Source organism: Cynocephalus volans, chromosome 1 (assembly GCF_027409185.1).
Source record: "Cynocephalus volans isolate mCynVol1 chromosome 1, mCynVol1.pri, whole genome shotgun sequence".
NCBI lineage: Eukaryota > Metazoa > Chordata > Mammalia > Dermoptera > Cynocephalidae > Cynocephalus > Cynocephalus volans.
In genome coordinates, this window is record NC_084460.1 from 211561153 (window position 1) to 211579516 (window position 18364).

The following is an 18364-nucleotide window of genomic DNA, read 5'->3' on the forward strand; positions in this document are numbered from 1 at the left end:
TATTGTTATCTATAACTTAAATTCAGTCTGAGTCTCCTCCTTGGCAAAGGTCTTGTGGATTGTGGGGAGAAATGGACATCTAAAGTTATGGAAAGCTTCCAGTAGAGCAGAAGGAAGAAAGAGGGTACTGATTTTCTTGATACAAAGGCACATGCTAGGCACATTACCTTTGGGTATTCCTTTACTTAATTTAAAAGGGTTCTGGTCCAGAGCATGATGAAGTTTTTGATTGATTTCTGTAGAGATTTTGATGAAAAAGCATTTGTCACTATTCTTTGGCATTATATTGTGCACTTTGAATATATATAGATTTATAGTTAGAATTTGAGAAACTATGTGTGCTTTGAATGTAAAATTTCTTATCAAACAAAATTACAAAATCTTTAATTTTAATCAGAAAGTCTTACAAATTCTGTAGTTTAAGCAAAATTATTCGTTGTCATCTGTCTAGCATATATGACTCATTTCTAATTCTGGGTCCTCTTGGACAAGATTCAACTAAAAGAAGACTGGCTTTTACATGTTTTTGGTATAACTCATTTCTTCATGTTTAGGCTAGAAATAAAAGGTAGGAACTAATGGGAGAGAATTATTCCATGTTAAAGCCCAAGTAATCCTTTTCTATGTATGTGTTACTCCGCAATAAGTCTCTGTGCATGGGTGTGGACATATGTGTGTTTATTAATATTTTCCACGTAGCTGGCATCATATTCACTAAATATACCTACAGCCTAATCTTGACTTGGGTAATACCTTTTTCCTATAAAAATTACAAGCAAGGTGAACTGTTCCCTGACCATTAATCACATACATGCTTTGCTCAAAGTTTGGGGCCATTTACCTCAGAGTCAGTGGTTATGGCCTACCCACATTGTTCTTTACATAACTGCCAATTTACACCCCAGGATAAAAACCACAGCTACACAGGAGGCAATTGGTGAGTGTAAAAAATATATTCATACAATAAAGATAAAATTTCATTCTCCACCTCCCTGCCTTCCTTCAGAAGGGTCTGTTTCCCATAAAATAAGCTCATTGATGCCTGCTTTTTTAACTACTCCCAGCAGAGGTGGGAGAACTTGGAGTAATAGGAAAACCATTCTGCTTACAGCCCAAATACTTCAAAAAATGAATCTATATTTGATCACTTAGTGGCAGACTTAGCATATGTTTAGGGAACCAGCAAAACACAGGCAATAGAATTGAAACAAAAAATATATAATTAAAAACTTTAAGCACTAAAAAACTTTTTAAAGTAGTCATGGAAAAAAATCATTTGAATTACTTATCCTTGTTTCAGGGTTTAATTATTTAAATGCAAATAAGTAAAAACAAGGTCTATCATGATCATCTTAGAAAATAGTTCCTTTAAAGGTCATACCTAAGGCCTGCCAAAGAAATCAAGCTTTTTAAGACAGTTGAAGGTAAGCGAGATATAACTGGCCCCACTTTTAACACTGGAAGAATTATTTTTTTTAAACACCCAGATTAGTGTATTTGTTTATCTGTCAAGAAAGGGAAAATAATTTTATTTTAAAAGATGATCAGAAATGAAAGCAACTTTAAGGGATAATTACAAAATATACCTGTTGTGCATTGCAAAAGAAACCAGAGAGATTACATACTTCATCTCCATAGACTAAAATTCTCACATGAAATTTGTGCAATCAGTGACATACAACTGAATGTGAAAAAACGCACAAGTGAATAAGGCTTATTATTACTTAGAGATCTCTTTTTTAACTGTTCACAGAGTGTTTACAAAAACCTTCAGCACAGGAAAAACTAACACAAGTGGAAAGAATTTTGAACGAGGTGACTTTCACAGAATTTTCATTTTAGGAAGTACTGGAATACATTAGAAGTCAAAATTTAATACAACCTATTAAAATAATACAGATAATTTTGTAAGCAGACATTTGCTTTTGTTAGCAAATGTCTCCAGTGCTACCTGGGACAAGATGATAGTTCAGCTCCTTATGAATGAACTACTTAAATTATTTTTTAGTAAATAGGTCATAACATCTGTCCTATTCTAATACTTTTCTTTCTTGCTAGTATAGCATTTTTGTCTTTGTTTGTTGTTTTTGTTTCTTTGTTTTCTTTGTTTTCAATAGAGGGGAAAGGAAGAAAGAGTCAACTCCAATATCACAGAAGTATCACATCATCACTATGAAAAGAACATTCTCTCATACAGGAAATAAACCATAATTTTTATGACCCATTGAAGCTTAACTTCATAAGAAATTTTCACCATTGCAAATTTTGGTCTTCTTTATAGTATTCATTTTATTAGTTTTGCTGCATTTTTTAACAAAATTGTACTTACTTGTCTGCCTTGAATGATAGTTTGCCTATTTTTTCCTTGATAGTCCACTACTCCCACATAATCCAAGTAAAGATCTACCCAGTAAACCAATTTGTTGACTAGGTCTAGTGCCAGTGCAGCTGGCTGCTCTGTCTTTGAATCAATTATCCTTGTTCTGTTCATGCCATCCATGTCACATCTCTCCACTTTGGCGACATTCCCGTAGTCAGTAAAGAAAAGTTTTCTGTTGAAAGAAAACTAAATGTTAAAATGGAGGAGGGAAAAAGCATATTTAATGGAGCCATCTGTAAAAAACAGAACTTTTCCTTCTAATTTATTTCAGTGATTACATCTGTTAGCTTCCCATAACCATTTCCATATAATATCACTCATAAACAGAGAAATCTGCTAATGAATATTGCAGGGCATAAGGGAGCAGGTTAACCAACAACTGTAAAATTCCACAAAACGAATGATTATGGTGGGTTTATTTTCATATTAGCAGAAATGTTTCTTTAAGCCTCATAGAGCTTATGCATATCCACCACATTGGGCGTAAGCTTCAGAAGTGAGCCAAGTCACCAGGCCAGGGCACGTGAGCTATAAGACTTTATCTCAACCTGCTTTTCAAATTGCTTGGTAATGTTTATCTCCTATAAAAGCTATTATGTGGAGCTCAATGATGCTATGAGTGGTAGAGAACAGCAAACCTGGAATGGAATTAAGCAGATGGAAAAGCAAATGTGCTGTGTGTAGCAATGGAAATAAAACATAAATAATCCCTCACCCAATCCTATCCCAAATTCTACCAAATATTCCCAAATGACAAAATTCTATAAAGGAAATGCAGGCCATTTCTCCTCATTTGCTCTTAATATATTTTGAAGAAAAGGCTAAAAAGGAATGCTGACCTCTAAGATGACAAATCCTTCCATGAAGCACTGTCAAAGGTTTTAAATGTGCCCGCAACACTTTCGTGTCTGATATTTGATTAGTATTCACTATGTTTACTAAACACAAATCAATTTCAATTAACCTGACTATATTTAACAAGATTACCCACTCGTGAGACTAAATTACATTTGTAAATAGAAGACCATCTTGCCTTGACTTAAATACAATCTCAAGAATAATCCGATTTACAGTGACTGAGCAATATTAAGATTACCTACAGCATAGAATATTTGATTTCACAAAGTTGGTGAATTAGTTTTTAGTTACTTTCCTCACTATTCTTGCATTATCTAATAGCATGGGGTATCTTTCAAGTTAAAAGGTATTATTTAAACTTTAATTTTAATTTAGTTCTTTCTGCTGTGGGAGGCTTTGACTAATTTTTAAACATTAATGCATACTGTCATGTGATAGTGCAAGCGAGATTTTATTATAAGTATATATTTCCCCAAATGTTCTCTGAAGATAAATTAATCACAAAAAGTTAAAAATGGTTTTTCAAATGACATTCCATTCAGGTGAAGAGCTTTCTATTCTAATGAAGAATAAATAAAAGGGCATACAGTGCCATGTCTTATTGTCACGCTCAAACCCCTGCCTGGCGTGCTCTCTCCAGTGCTGACTTGGGATGGCTCTCTCACTCTCTCTCTGTCTCTCTCTCTCTTTTCCTGCTTCTTCCATCCTGCATCTCTGCTTTCTTCAATTGCAAATCACTTTGTTCATAGCTCAGTTTCTGTAGTTTAGTCTCTGTAAGGAGTACCCAGTTTCTCTCCTTACTGTAGAACAGTGCCCACTATTCTTGTCACAGGAAGCTCTCTTTCTCACCCATGCCATAATGCCTCTCCTTTTATATTTTCCTTTCTGGACTGGTTCATTTCAAGGAAATGAGGAAGAGCTGATATGCAGGTAGTTTGGTTCGGGGCATGGAGAGATGGAGGTTCTGGCATACTATGTAACCTTTGATATACTGAGACTTTATATAGATAGTAATATGAAGCAGGCAATTGCAACTGTCTACATGGTGTTTAAGAGGAAAGATGAGTCTGGAGATAGAGATTTCTCTGAAGTCATCTTGAGATGACTTAATTGGGTGTGATACCAAAAGTAAAAAAAAAAAAAACAAGAAGAGTGCCAATATAAGAACCTATAGCACGCTACTAGAGAAATAGGATCAAAGGAGATAAGAGGCTAGATGAGATAAGAGGTTAGAGATAACACAGATGTTCCTAGAGGTCTGAAAGAGAAAAGTTCCAGTATAAAGGATTAGAGTGGCTGGCTGTACCAATCACTTCACAAAGTAAAAATAAATAAATAAATAAATAAAAAGATAGATTAAGGGGATGTCATTGAATTTGATATGCATTAAAGTACTAGTAATTTTTGGCACTTCTGTTTGAGAAGTTTAGTTATGGAGGAAGAGTGACCCAGGTGATGATGAAGATCAGGAAATCTAAATTATTGTTCCAAGAAGTTTTTCAGTCATATTCGCCTTTTATTGCAAGAATGATGCAAGTGATTCTTATATTTATTCTAGGTCATAATAAAATTGGTTGAGCTTCCTCTGCAACAGTCATTGAAGAGCAGTAAACATGGTTCTTGCTACCCCATGGCCGTGGGCCCTCAATAAGGACTACAGGTGACCAAGACCCTGAGCAAGCCTAGGGACAGCCACCACTGCGGGCACCTCATCAAGCATACAAAGTTCCTGCGGGACCTGATCCGAGGGGGTGTGTGGCTTTACCCCTATACAAGCGCCATGCCATGGAGCTGCTCAAGGTCTTCAAGAAAAAGCTCATCAAGAAGATCATGGGGAATACTACTCAGCTATAAAAACGAATGAAATACTGCCATTTGCAACAACATGGATGGACCTTGAGAGAATTATATTAAGTGAAACAAGTCAGGCACAGAAAGAGAAATACCACATGTTCTCACTTATTGGTGGGAGCTAAAAATTAATATATAAATTCACACACACACACACACACACAAAAAAAAAAAAAAACCGGGGGGGGGGGGAAGAAGATATAACAACCACAATTACTTGAAGTTGATATGACAAGCAAACAGAAAGGACATTGTTGGGGGGGAGGGGGGGAGGGAGGAGGGAGAGAGGTTTTGGTGATGGGGAGCAATAATCAGCCACAATGTATATCGACAAAATAAAATTAAAAAAAAAAAAAGAAGAGCATGGGGACACAAATTCTCACCAAGAGGAGGCTACAGGAGCTGAGCAATGTCCTGGCTGCCATGAGGAAAGTGGCTGCCAAGGGGAAATGAGCTCCCTGTTCCCTCTGTGCAGAATAAAACCTTCACAGAAAAAGCAAAACAAAACTAGTTGAAGAAACTCTGTCTGAATAACTTTCAGTTAAGTATGAAAAAAAATGTGTAAATATATAATCCACCAAAATGTTGCTTTTTTAATGGAAATACAAAGTCAAAAAAACAGGAGGACTTTGGGTATGTGAAGTGGCACTGAGGTAGAAAAGTAAAGAATCCCTTGTACTCCCAGCACATAGTAGAATAACTAGTGCCCAGAAGAGACTTAAAAGTTGTTCTTTACACTAAATTGGGCCTTCCCAGACTTCAGAATCCTGCTATGATGAGCTCCGTTCACTTTGAAATTCTCAAGGGTGACAGCACCATGATCAGAGATTTGCAATCATTGACTACCTATAGTCACATGATTATGTAGATGTTTCTTTGCTTGTTTTGATTGTGTTCAATTTGGTTTAAAATTTCCCATTACAGAGAAATGCTTCATTCCTAAGGAATTCTTTAATTGAGGCATAGCTGTATTACAATTGGTAAACACAAGCTAAGGTTTTAATTATGTATAATCTAGCTAAACATCTTGTGATATGTGATTCTGGGTTGAAAATCACTCTTTTCTTTCCTATAAAATATTTGTCCAAACCTTAGAAAAAGTAAATCATACTCTGCAAACCCCATTACCTTATTGATCATTATAATTTCCCTGTGAAGTAGAGGTAGCAGATTATCTTTATTTTAGAGTTGAAAAAGGTTCAAAGTCTATGGCTAGCCATTGCCAGAGCCATAACATGGACGTTATGTCTTTTTTAAAAACTCAATCTTTTGAAAAAATTATAAACTTACAGAAAAGTTGTGAAAAAAAAAATAGTAGAATGAATGCCTATCCTTTTACCTAGATTCATCCATTGTTGTCATTTTGTTCCATTTGGCTACTTTACGTACTCTCTGAACCATGTGAGTATAAATTGCAGACATCATGATCCTTTACACTTAAATTCTTCCACATGCATCTCCTAAGGGCAAGGTCATTCTCTTGCATAATCACAACACATCTATTATAATCAGTACTTTTAACATACAATATACAGTCCTTATCCAAATTCTTCATGTTGATCAATAATGTTCTTTACAGTAAATTTATTTTTCTGATTCAGAATACAGTCTAGCATTATACACTGCATTTGTCTTTTCTCTCTACACTCCTTTAATCTTGAACAGTTTTCCAGCCTTCCTTTGTTGTTCGTGATGTTAGCATTTCTAAAGGGAATACGGGAGTTGTTTTGTAGATATTTCAATTTGGAATTTCCCTGATTTTTCTCATAATTAGATTGTGATATTCCTCTAGAACAGAAATGCAATGGTTTTGCACTTTTTTGTTACTGTGCCTAGGACTTAGAAACAATGAGGAAGCCTATGATTCACCCCAGAAGTTGCATGAAAATGGAGTACAAATGGTTTGGGATCCCATTTATTCCACCTTATTCATTGTTTCCTGAACACTTAACTCTCAACTTTCAGGGTCCGCAGTATCTCTTCCCACCAGCAACCAAGTGCCCTATGCTGTTTCCAGTACAGCACAGCCCAGGAACCCCAGGATAGTACCCTGCCTGTCACATTCGTGGTGGATGGTAGAGAACAGTCCCAATTCTGCCCTAAGCCCCATTTACTCAGGATTGCAATAGTGACATTTCTTCTCTCCCTATTCTTACCTGTGGTATCAATTATTTTTAATTATGCATATTTTTTGAAAGGTCATTCTATTCAGTTCTCACTAACATGGAAATTAAAATAAAACAATATGCTAACGACTGTTTCTATTTCTAATATGTTTAACTATTAGCTCGTAAAGGAAAAAAAAAAAAACATTTCTTCCAAATTTTCAATTATTCATCCTGCTTATTATTCTTATAATTCAACTTCTCTAATACATAGGAGTTTATCAATTTGGCTTCATTATCGCATCAGATATGGGAAATTGATTTTATCTGACATCTTTGTTGATGATATGAGCAGCCCTGTTTTACTACAGACATACAAGTTTTATACAGTTGACGATAGTAAGGAACTTTGAGTATTGTTGGTAAACTTGCCAGACATAAATCAAAAGTCTCAAAGGGAACACTCACAGACAGTGATAGAGCGCTATGCTTACAGAGCTATGGCTCCAATCATCCCTACTCTTTAAAGCAAAGCAATTGTTATGCTTACTGACATCTTAAAACATGCATTTCTTTTAGCTGATAAAAATAAGAATTACTTTTGACAGTGATATCCATTTTAAATGATGCTTCTGTCCTTTAATCTAAAAAGGCATAACGGAATTTAAATACATCAGTGTCCTGTCCATGACCCTTTATTGCAGAGCCAGCTGTGGTTTTGTGTCATCACCCCTACTCTTACATTTTGGTTATAACTTAATAACAGAATTTATAAGTTTTCAGAGTGAAAGAAGTTCTCAAAATGAAACGACTTACCATTCATTTTAACTTTTAAAAAATGAGGTTATATAACAAGATTTTAAAAATGAGGTTACATAATAAGATATTTTACATAGTAAGATACAAAATGGGGACTAGCTAAGAGGGGAGTGAGACATAAAACTCGGAGCTATATATTGTAATATTTAAGAAATCATTATTCTGATTAGGGCTTAGCAAACCCTCCACGTTTGTTAATCATGTGCTAATGTAGATAACTGCATTTCTTTCCATTTCAGGAAAATGATACATATTTTCCTTAGAAAGAATTATCTTGGGAAATTCATTTTTTATTCCTCTTTTTAAAATAATTTGGTGTTATGCAAATAACATCAAGAGTAATTCAACTTTTTTTCTTCCATTGTACATATAAAAATTGAACAAGTAAGCAATTTATCACATTATATAGAGTAATTAAAGTATATTCAGAAATAAAATAGGAATATTAAGTATTTAGTATTGCAATTCTAAAATACAATTGCAAATCTGAAAGAGTAATAATTCTTTGGAATAAGAGGTTTAAATTCAAATTCTATTAGCTCTTGCCTCTTAAGGCATAAGGATGATAAACAATTAAGCTTTTTTCTCTGTCTAGCCAAGACTACACATGATAGTTTTTTTATTGATTTTTACTTGTTTGGGGTTTTTGCTCTTGTTTGAACAGATCTTTTTTGTACTTGATTTTCAGTTTATATATAAACATATAAAAATTAAACTTGACATACAAACTCCCACTCTCAGATGGCTACTCTATATTCTGGAAACATGCCCACTAATGATTCTTGCAAAAGTGTACATGTATTAGATATGTCAGGCAATGTGGCTGACCCATTCAACATCCTTATTTACCTAAATTTGCCCCACTCGATGTTTCTGAGATGAGCAGTTCCATGTGCGGTGGTGAAATCTTATCCCTCTTCTCCCTTTTTATAAATAATTAGACCAAGGATGAACATGTGATTCAAGTGAAACCAAATCATAGGTTGAGCTGAGTCACTTTCTCTTGATAATCTGAACCAAGAGGTGCGGAGCCCTTTTGAGCAGCTGAGCTAAAATAGGTAAGGTCAACAGGTGAGAAGAGAAATACCAGATCCTATGTGCAGAAGTGTGGGAGCCACGAGACAAAGAGGTAAATGAAAGAAAACAAGTGGTCCTTGCATGAGAAATTCTCTTCACCCCAGGGAATTCATCTTTACTCCCTGTCCTTAGGTCCATGAACACAGATTATCCATAACCTCTCAGGAAATATTCATTTAAGCTAGTTTCTATGGTTTTCTGTACCTGCATGCCAAAATGCCATGACTAAACCACTACATTATTTAATGCTCTATTTTAAGCTTCAAAAGTATCTTGTTCTAAAGAGCTTGAAAAATCAAACATTATACTACTTTAGTAAATATTTTATATTGAAATGTTAACTCTGAATTAATAAATCATTTTATAATTTTCACATGTAACCCTCTTATAATCCCATTTTGGCCCTGAGTCCCTTATGAAGAAATATCATTTTGGCATAAATAGAAAGCATCTGAAATCTTTTCTAAAGTCTCCCATGAAAACTCAAGGAAAAGGGGTATTAATAATGCACACCAATTTTTTTTAAAAATCATCACTATTCACCTCTTTTAAATTTAATATATTACTCAAACCACAGATTCCCAAATGTCTTTCCCAATTCAAGCTGACTAAAGTCTTTCACAAACTCAAATGTGCCTATCTTGATCCTCACTTCACCCCAACACTGCCTATAACTCACCTTTTTATTATGGAGCCCAAATTAGCCTTTTAGGTTTTTCTTTCAATTTGCCTTTCATTTTCTATAATCTTAAGCCAGGAGTTACCTCAGCAAGTTATACACCTACCACTGTGAAAGGGATGTGATAAAAATGCTGAGAAATAAAAAGATTTGCGCATTTATATTATTTGATTTTTTTTTTTCCTTTTTATAACACGTCATATAGGTATTTCATCTCTGTTTGACACAATTTGGGACAAAGTGGGAAAAAATGCTCAATAATCTCCTTTCACTGGAGTGTGTCATTGTGAGGGTGGAGTAGAGGCCCTATCAGCAAGAGAAAGGCTGGTTCAATTTGATTCGATTATGATCCATCACTACTTCCCCTTTCTTACCTCACTTACCATTTCACTACGGAAAGAAATACTTGGTTTACGTTCACTTGCTCACTCTTGCCACCCATGGCTACACTTAACTATAACTGCCAAATCTTCCTGCCCAAAAAGTAATGACATAATGACCTAATATTTTGAATGCCAGCAGCCCTTATTCTTAGACTGTAACTCAAATCTTAAAAAGCCCCCTTCGTCTAAGATAATATCAGGACTAAATCTTTCAATATTCTCACCCTGTGTGCGTACATCTCTGCTCAAAAAAAGTGCAGGGCAGCCTAACATTTTGTCCACTGATACAACCTCCTCTCTTCCTACCTAAACCTTTCTGATCTGATGTCTTAAACTCCTACTCTATGATCACGAACTCCCTAATATGTCAAGACTATGTATACACTGCTATACACTGAATGTTCCCTCTACCTCCTTGAAATCACTCTTTCCCAATAGTCATTGCAAATGTGGGCTCATACCATGAACCTCAGGGGTGAGATGTAAAATCAGTGTCCTCCCTAATAGTAATTCCAGAGCATTACTCTCATCTTGTAAAATCTCCTGCTTTTTGAGAGTCTCACAAACTAGCTATGAGAGCACCCATCCTTGAAGAATCATTTACAACCTTCTGATTCTTGAACCTCATTATTTTTATCTTAGTACCTAGTTTTCTGTCTTGTTGACCACTCCAAACCAGGGAAGCAAGTATTCAGTATCTACAGGATAACTGATCCAAAACTTGGTCCTTTGTTTTCTTCACCTTCTGTGTGCCTATGTCCTTTTATTTCCAGTGTACTTAAATCACAAATTCCCATGGTGATGAATAATATGTTATTTGTCATCACCAGATATTATACTGCCACCGAAAGATATTACCTCCTTCCCCCCAATCACACAGTGTCTTATTCTTCCATCTGATTGTATGTTTCCTATCTCTCTGAGGTACTCTCAGTGCAGCAACTCTCAGCCTTCATTGAGACCTTGTCATTGGTCTTTTCTACTTTCTGTCCATCACTGGCCGAACTTCAACTTTTCTTTCTCATTTCTTCTTCACTGTACCCAGCCCTCTTGGGATGATCTTTCCTCTTCCTGCCTAGAGAAGTTAAAGCACATCGAAAGGCAACTCCTTTATCTTTACTTTTTTATAGCCCTAGCTAAAACCTATCTACATCTAGATCAAGTCTTTTTCCTCCCCTCTTATAATACAGAAGGAAGCATCCTCCTTGTGTTTAGCCTAATACAATATAAAAATATACACTCATCCCTTCCCCTCCTCAAAAACCTAGCTTTAACAATTTCCCCTTTTCTACTAGATCTTCAACTTTTCCTTTTCTACCAAATCTCACATTCAGTATACAAACTTGATTTACTATTTATTACCCTAAAACAAATAAAAATTAGTTTCTTAACCTCAAACTAACCCCCATTTACACCCCTTTCTCTCCACACTCCATTCACATCCAAGTTTACATAGAATTGTTCATACAGGCTGACTTCATTCTTCCCCTGATCACTCTTCATTCCATACTGATATGTCCTCCAACCTTACAATTCCATTTTTTAAGTACAGATGTTGCCAATTATTTTTCACATGGTTAAATCAATGAACTTTTCTCAGCCTCATTTTATTGATTTCTCTGTAGCATCAGACAAAATTAGTGACTTCCTCCTTTTTGGCACTTCTTTGCTTTAGCACTCTCTTGGTTTTCTTCTTACCTGACTGCTTTTTCTCAGTTACTTTTTTACACTTCTTTCTATAATAGATCCAGGATTTAAATATTGGAGTTTTCCAGGTTCTATCTTGGAATCTTTGAATTCTCTCATAGACAATTTTGAAAGTTTCCATTATTTTCATTAATATTACAATAACTATCTAGTATTCTAGCCTGTCTTCTGAACTTCTAACTCATCAACCCAGTCGCTTTATTGATACTTGTGCTTAGATTATTTTAGCAATCTCAAACTTAACATATCTAGTATTAACTTCTTGCTCTATCTCTCCAAATTTTTTCTTTCATTTTTCTCCATTTTGACAAACAGTGGCTCCTTCTCACCAATGGCTGTTTGCAGAAACCAGGCATTCATGCTTCCCATCTTCTGCTTTATCGTCTATGTCCAATTCATCACCACATCCTGCCAATTCTATGTTTAAAGTATATCTCAAATCTATATATTTATCTCTTTCTCTGCTCCTCTTCTCTAAACCAAGTCACCACCATCTATTGCCTGGATACTTACACCTCATCTCATTCTTAAACCATTCTTCTCATAGTAGCCAAAGAAATCTTATTAAGATGAAAGTTGAATTATGTGTTATAAAACCCTTGTATAGCTGCTGATAGCAATTAGAATAAAACCTCATTACCATCGATGCAGAGCATGATCTGATCTCTGCCTATCTCTAGCTTTATAGTGGTATCCTTCCACATTTCTGACACCTTGGTCATCTAGTGATATCCTTCTGTATTTCTAATACCTTAGCATTCTTTCAGTGTCTTAAACAATCCAAGCATTTCCTTCCTTCCTGCATTTCATATATTCTGTCCTTTGTCCTGAAAAGTGATTTTTGCTATGCTATTTCAACTAAATTGACTTTAGTTTTCTACCTAAATGTCAATTCCCATTAAGGAATTTTCCTGCTTTTTCAATATCAATTAGGTCTATTGATATCATCTCATGGTATTCTGTATTTTTTTAAATAACATCATTCTTTATTTTACTTGCATAAAACAGACAAACACACACACATAATATTAAAAATCTGTCTAATAAGTAGCCTATGACCTCCAAGAGGATGGAGGTACACCTGCTTCATTCAGCATTGTATACTTAGATCCTGGCCATGTGTCTGCCCATTCTAAATTCTCTCTCTCACACTGTCTATTTTTGATATAGCCTTCATTGAGCTCTGGACTAACTTCCTCAGATTGGAATGATATGATCTAAGACTCAAACTTGAAATTAGGTTAAAGGGGCAAAAAATACGGATAAGGCCATTCTAGCATAGGGAAATAATTTTTCTACATTATCCAGCATAGTTCATTGGAATGCTACTTCAGATCTAAATTATTAGCTTAATAATAAATTATTGCTTTGCTCAGTTTGTTTGCATTGTCCCTTTTTGCAGATAGTTCTCTTTGGAGAACTTGTAGGAAGTCGTGATTATTATTAGGAGGGTTTTATAACACATAACTCAGTTTTTATCTTAATAATCAGGGTTAGATTTGGGTACTCCTGTGTCTGGCCAATTTTTGTTTTTAATGGCATTTCCTTAATATTTTCTTCTACTTGCCCACAGATATCAGATTATAACAGCACTTAATGTACTCCTAAGGGGTTTAGTCTGTCTACTTCTGGAATCTAGCAAAAGATTTCCTTCTTGTTTACTTTAAAGTAGAATATTTATATAATCAACCTTAATTTTAAGAATATAATACTATCCCCTGTGAGAAGGATGGACTGGAAGTGTTGAGTGATTAGAGAAGGAGATGAATCAATGTAGAAAGTAGAAATGAAAAAGAGTAGGGAAATCCAATAAATGCTTTATTGTTTGAGTCAAAAGGATGTGATAGTTAACTAATTGAGTAGAGATAAAAATAAGTAGAGAGCAACATTCTAGTATAAAAATAATTTTCGTAAAATATACTTCTTGAATTTATTGTGTCTTTAGATTTTTTTTAAGTAGTTGACCTGTCTTATAAGATCCCAAGATGCCATACGTTTAATACAAAGAACGGAGTTTACGGTTTTGGCATATTACTTTTCATGACCAAGGGCAATGCTATCTTAGGACTCCTTCATGGGTCAGTTTGCAGGATGCCATTACTCAAAAGCTCATGTTCAGTTTACTTGATTTATGCAGAATAGTAAAACACTTGATGTAATATATTAGAAATTAAAAGTTGCTCTTTGAGATATGCAGTGATGTATAACCTAATTCCTGCAATTGAAGAAGTCCTATTGGTTTATTAACACTTTTTTTGAACTTAAATAACAGAGATGTCTGTTTCAGAAGTGACTAAGGTAAGTATCCATGAAGTTGTGGACCGATGAACAAATCTGGTTCACTGCTATGCTAATTACCAGTTAGCTGAACTGTCAATTTCTATTTTAAATTCTTAGTAAATGGAAGAAAACAGCGGATAGAAAAATGAAACATTAACTGTAGCACAGCTTTCATAGTATTTATTGTTTATATTCATTTTGCTGTTGGAATACAATGTGCAATAATATTTCAGTGATGATAAAATCATATGATTATGTAGAGAAAATCACTCTGTAAAAAGATAAAGATTTCATTGTTCAGTGCTCACTGTCATAGCTGCGAAAGGCAGATATACTAAGGCAAAAGTCCTATAAGTCAATAACTTCTTCATAATGGTTTTATCTAAATTTCATGGTTTAGTTTTAACCAGAAATGCAGTATCAAGCTCAGGCTAAGTGTGGTTAAGACTGGAAGCCAAATGAAGGTGGTGAAGGGAAACAACCATCCTCACTCAGCTGGCAAAACATGCATTTTGATAAATGTCAAATGTTTCTAGGGCAGGGTTTCCTGACTAGGATGAGCTTCAGGGGTTCCATTAACAACCAGCTGTGTAGAGCTATATTGGCAGGTATGCAAGAAAATATGTATTCCTACAGGTGCATTTTTCTGGCAAAAGGATTAATACTCAAAAAGGTAAATGTGCATGCTCTAAAGTAGTGACACAAACTTTATCGTGCACAATAATCACCTGAAGAGCTTGCTGAAATCTCCAATTCCTATAATCACTGTGGTGGGAATTTCGGCAGTATCTAACAAAATTAAATATTCATTTACCCTTTGATACTCCATGTTCCAGAAATTTATCCTGAATATACATACAAATAAGAAACTGCATGCACTAAGTTATTCACAGCAACATTATTAATAATAGCAAAATATTGAAAACACTTTTTAAAACAAGCCCTCCTTTCTCTCACCATTTATTAGTTTATTTTCTGAAAACTGGGCTTTAGGTTCCGGGAATACAACAGAGAATTCTAAGGCATCTAGATAATTTCTAGAGGGAATAGGGATCAAGACCACTGAAGGAAAATGTGCTTCAGAATTTATGAATACTAAGGGATGGTTGGGTAGGGTAGCTCTGCAGATTGTTAACTGATTATTGCCACTGTTTTCTAACAAGCTCTTGTTAGTGTCACAGTCAAAGAGTTGAAAAGAGTAGGCTATTAAATGATGGTAATCTTGTCCCAATTTTTGCAATTTACTTCATATAGGCTAATTAGTTTTCCAAAGAGAACAGATTGTTTGAATCACAATTCTATTAGAATTCTTCTTAGAAAGGTCTTACATTATTGTTTGCTGATCAATCTTCATCTCTTTTTTTTGCTAATATCAGTAGCTATGATATTCATTTTTACATGTAAAGTTAGCAAGGTCTAGTACCCAGTTACTCAATCAAACACTAATCTAGGTGTTACTGTAAAGGTATTTTGCATATGTAATTAATATCCACAGTCAGTTGACTTTCAGTGAAGGAGATTAGCCTCAATATCTGGGTGGACCTAATTTAAATAGTTGAAAGGATTTAAGAGCAGAACTGTGGTTTCCCTGAAGAAGAAATTCCATCTGTGGACAACAGCATCAGCTCTTGCCTAAGGGATCCAGCCTGCCTTTCCTGATTGCCTGCCCTACAGATTTCAATCACACTAAACAGTCCCCACAACTGCACAAGCCAATTTCTTACATTAAATATATGTGTATATATATATATATATATATATATATGTATATATATATATATATATATATACATATCCTACAGGTTCTGTTTCTCTGGTAGAACCCTGACTGATATAGTACCCAAAAAATTATTTAAGAAACTACCCTTCCCACAGTTTCAGTCCACTTGATTGGGGTAAGTTTCATCCACTTTCCATTCTGAATAAATCTCAGAACTTGAGTGAGAGGTTTAAGGAGGAAGTTTTTTAAACAATTAGACCTGAATGGGAATTATTTGAGGCTAAAATTGCTGAGGGTTTTATTAGTTCTTACCTAGAAAAGTCCAAATCAAATGATGGAGAAAGGACATAACCTGGGGACATATTTTGAATCCCCAAACCCAACAATGCCAAAGGCAGCACTGCTTGTTTTAGTTAGTAATTTGAGTCATTAAATTTTCACTTTTTTTCTTAAGCTTATTTGAATGGAGTTTTCTAATATTCGTGACTGAAAATTTTTTATTTCATAAAAATGCATGATTAAGGTAGGTGGTAACTGGAACACTTACATCATTACATGAGAAAGAGAAGCCAAATCTTCTATTGACAATAAATGTATTGAGGATATTCTAAATAAATTGTAATATACACAATGAACCTAGGAAGCAGTCTCTAACATTGGCATTCTTTGTAAAATGCAGAATGCTATGGTTAGAAAATTCAGTTTGGGGCCGACCCCGTGGCTCACTCGGGAGAGTGTGGCGCTGGGAGAGCCGAGGCCGCGGGTTCGGATCCTATATAGGGATAGCCGGTGCGCTCACTGGCTGAGCACGGTGTGGGCGACACCAAGCCAAGGGTTGCAATCCCCTTACCGGTCACAAAAAAAAAAAGAAAGAAAGAAAAGAAAATTGACTTTGGAATATCTGTCCAATTTATCATCTTTTTTCCTAAAGGACAAAGCCCTTCGTTCCCTCACAGGATTCAGCTCCTGCAGCCCAGCTTTCTTTACATGGCAGTACCTCCCATCCCTGCCTCCTTTCCTAGCTTATTAGACCAGTTCTGCACATCTAGCCCAAGGGCATTCAATACATGGGTTAAAATGAATCAATCAGATTCTCTGACTTTTAGGTTTTTAACATTGTAATACAGAAAGCTAGTAGTGGCTGCTGGTTTGAAGGAACAGATAAAGTCAGGGCATTTGTTAGCTGTGTTTGTGACTCGTGCAAGTGCAAGAGAGAGAGAGAGAGAGAGAGAGAAATGAAGCAATCATGAAGAAAGAAGTGTTCTCTTTCTCTTTGCTCCTGCATGACCTTTAACTTCTCACAGGAAATGTGTTAAGGCCAGTTTTAAACTATTATGTTAAGTAATGGGTCTGCTAACCGGAATTTAGGAGTGATAAACAAAGACTTCAAGTGATGCTACTGATTAAAAAAATCAAACTCAAATGTAACACTAAAATGTGCCAAATGAAAGTAAACTCTGAGCTAATGCTGCTCTCTACCATGCTGACCACCGTGATAAGACTAACTTTTCTCCACCTTGCATAGTGGGATTATTAAATTATAATAAACACCTAGAGATATAGAGTGCTTTCCCCAGGATCGTACAGATAGGTAATTACAGGGTTTGATTTAAAACTCCAGGTCTCTTAAGTTTTGGAAATGTCCTGCACTCAATTTTCTCCCAGTATTTTCCTGCTCTCCTGTATAGTGTTAAGTACTTACAAAGACACACATTCTTACAGTTCTAACTATACTGAATTTTAACTATCATTTATAAATATCAAAAACAGTGTTTAGGCTTCCTGCCTTTCTTTCCTAATTAGAAAATAAGAGGGCTGGGAAAAGGAGTCAGCTGTCTCTGTAGTATATAAAGTATTGTCTGTGTCTGATAAACAAATGACAACAATAACAACATTGCACTTCTGAGTCTCTACTGAAGTACTGGAACCATTGAAATAACTGCAGGTGGAGTCTAATGTGCTGAGAGACCTGTGAAAGGTTAATTGATGCCTGTGCATTATTCATCACTTTTCCTACATATGTAGATAGAGATGACAGCACTCATACATAAAGTGCTTCAAAATTGCTAACTGAAAGTGAGAATAAGTCATAAGCTTTTTTATATTTGAACACACTATTATAGCCCTGCAAATAGAGATGCTCTAAAACCCCTTAATCCCAGAAGTTTTTTTTTCCTTCTTTCCTTCTTCCTTCTTCTCTCTCTCTTTCTCTGATTTCTTCAACAGATATTAGCAACTTTTCAAAGACCACTCTTTCCATTTTCAGTTAGAACTTATATCAGTATTATATAAATGCTCATTTGAGCATAATCACTAATAAATATGGGTTAGAGTTAGGCACTGAATTCAGGTAAATTAATTTTATAAAGACTATGTAGAATTCTTGAAAGATGATCTCATTTATCATGAGGTATACTGTCTAAATTATTTTGAATCCAGCATCAGATTTTAAGCAATTTAAGAGTAGGAACTATAATCTATATGGAATAATCCTAAAGCCTGTTA

At 35.2% G+C, this 18364-nt stretch overlaps 1 protein-coding gene across 1 annotated transcript in view; it reads right to left on the reverse strand.

The window, feature by feature from the left end:
* The window catches only part of LRP1B (LDL receptor related protein 1B), a 1457254-nt gene that overhangs the window by 788661 nt on the left and 650229 nt on the right, over window positions 1–18364 (reverse strand). The window contains exon 8 of the mRNA XM_063085362.1: window positions 2330–2552. Coding sequence (XP_062941432.1) covers window positions 2330–2552 — 223 coding nt within the window. The remainder of the gene's footprint in view (window positions 1–2329; window positions 2553–18364) is intronic.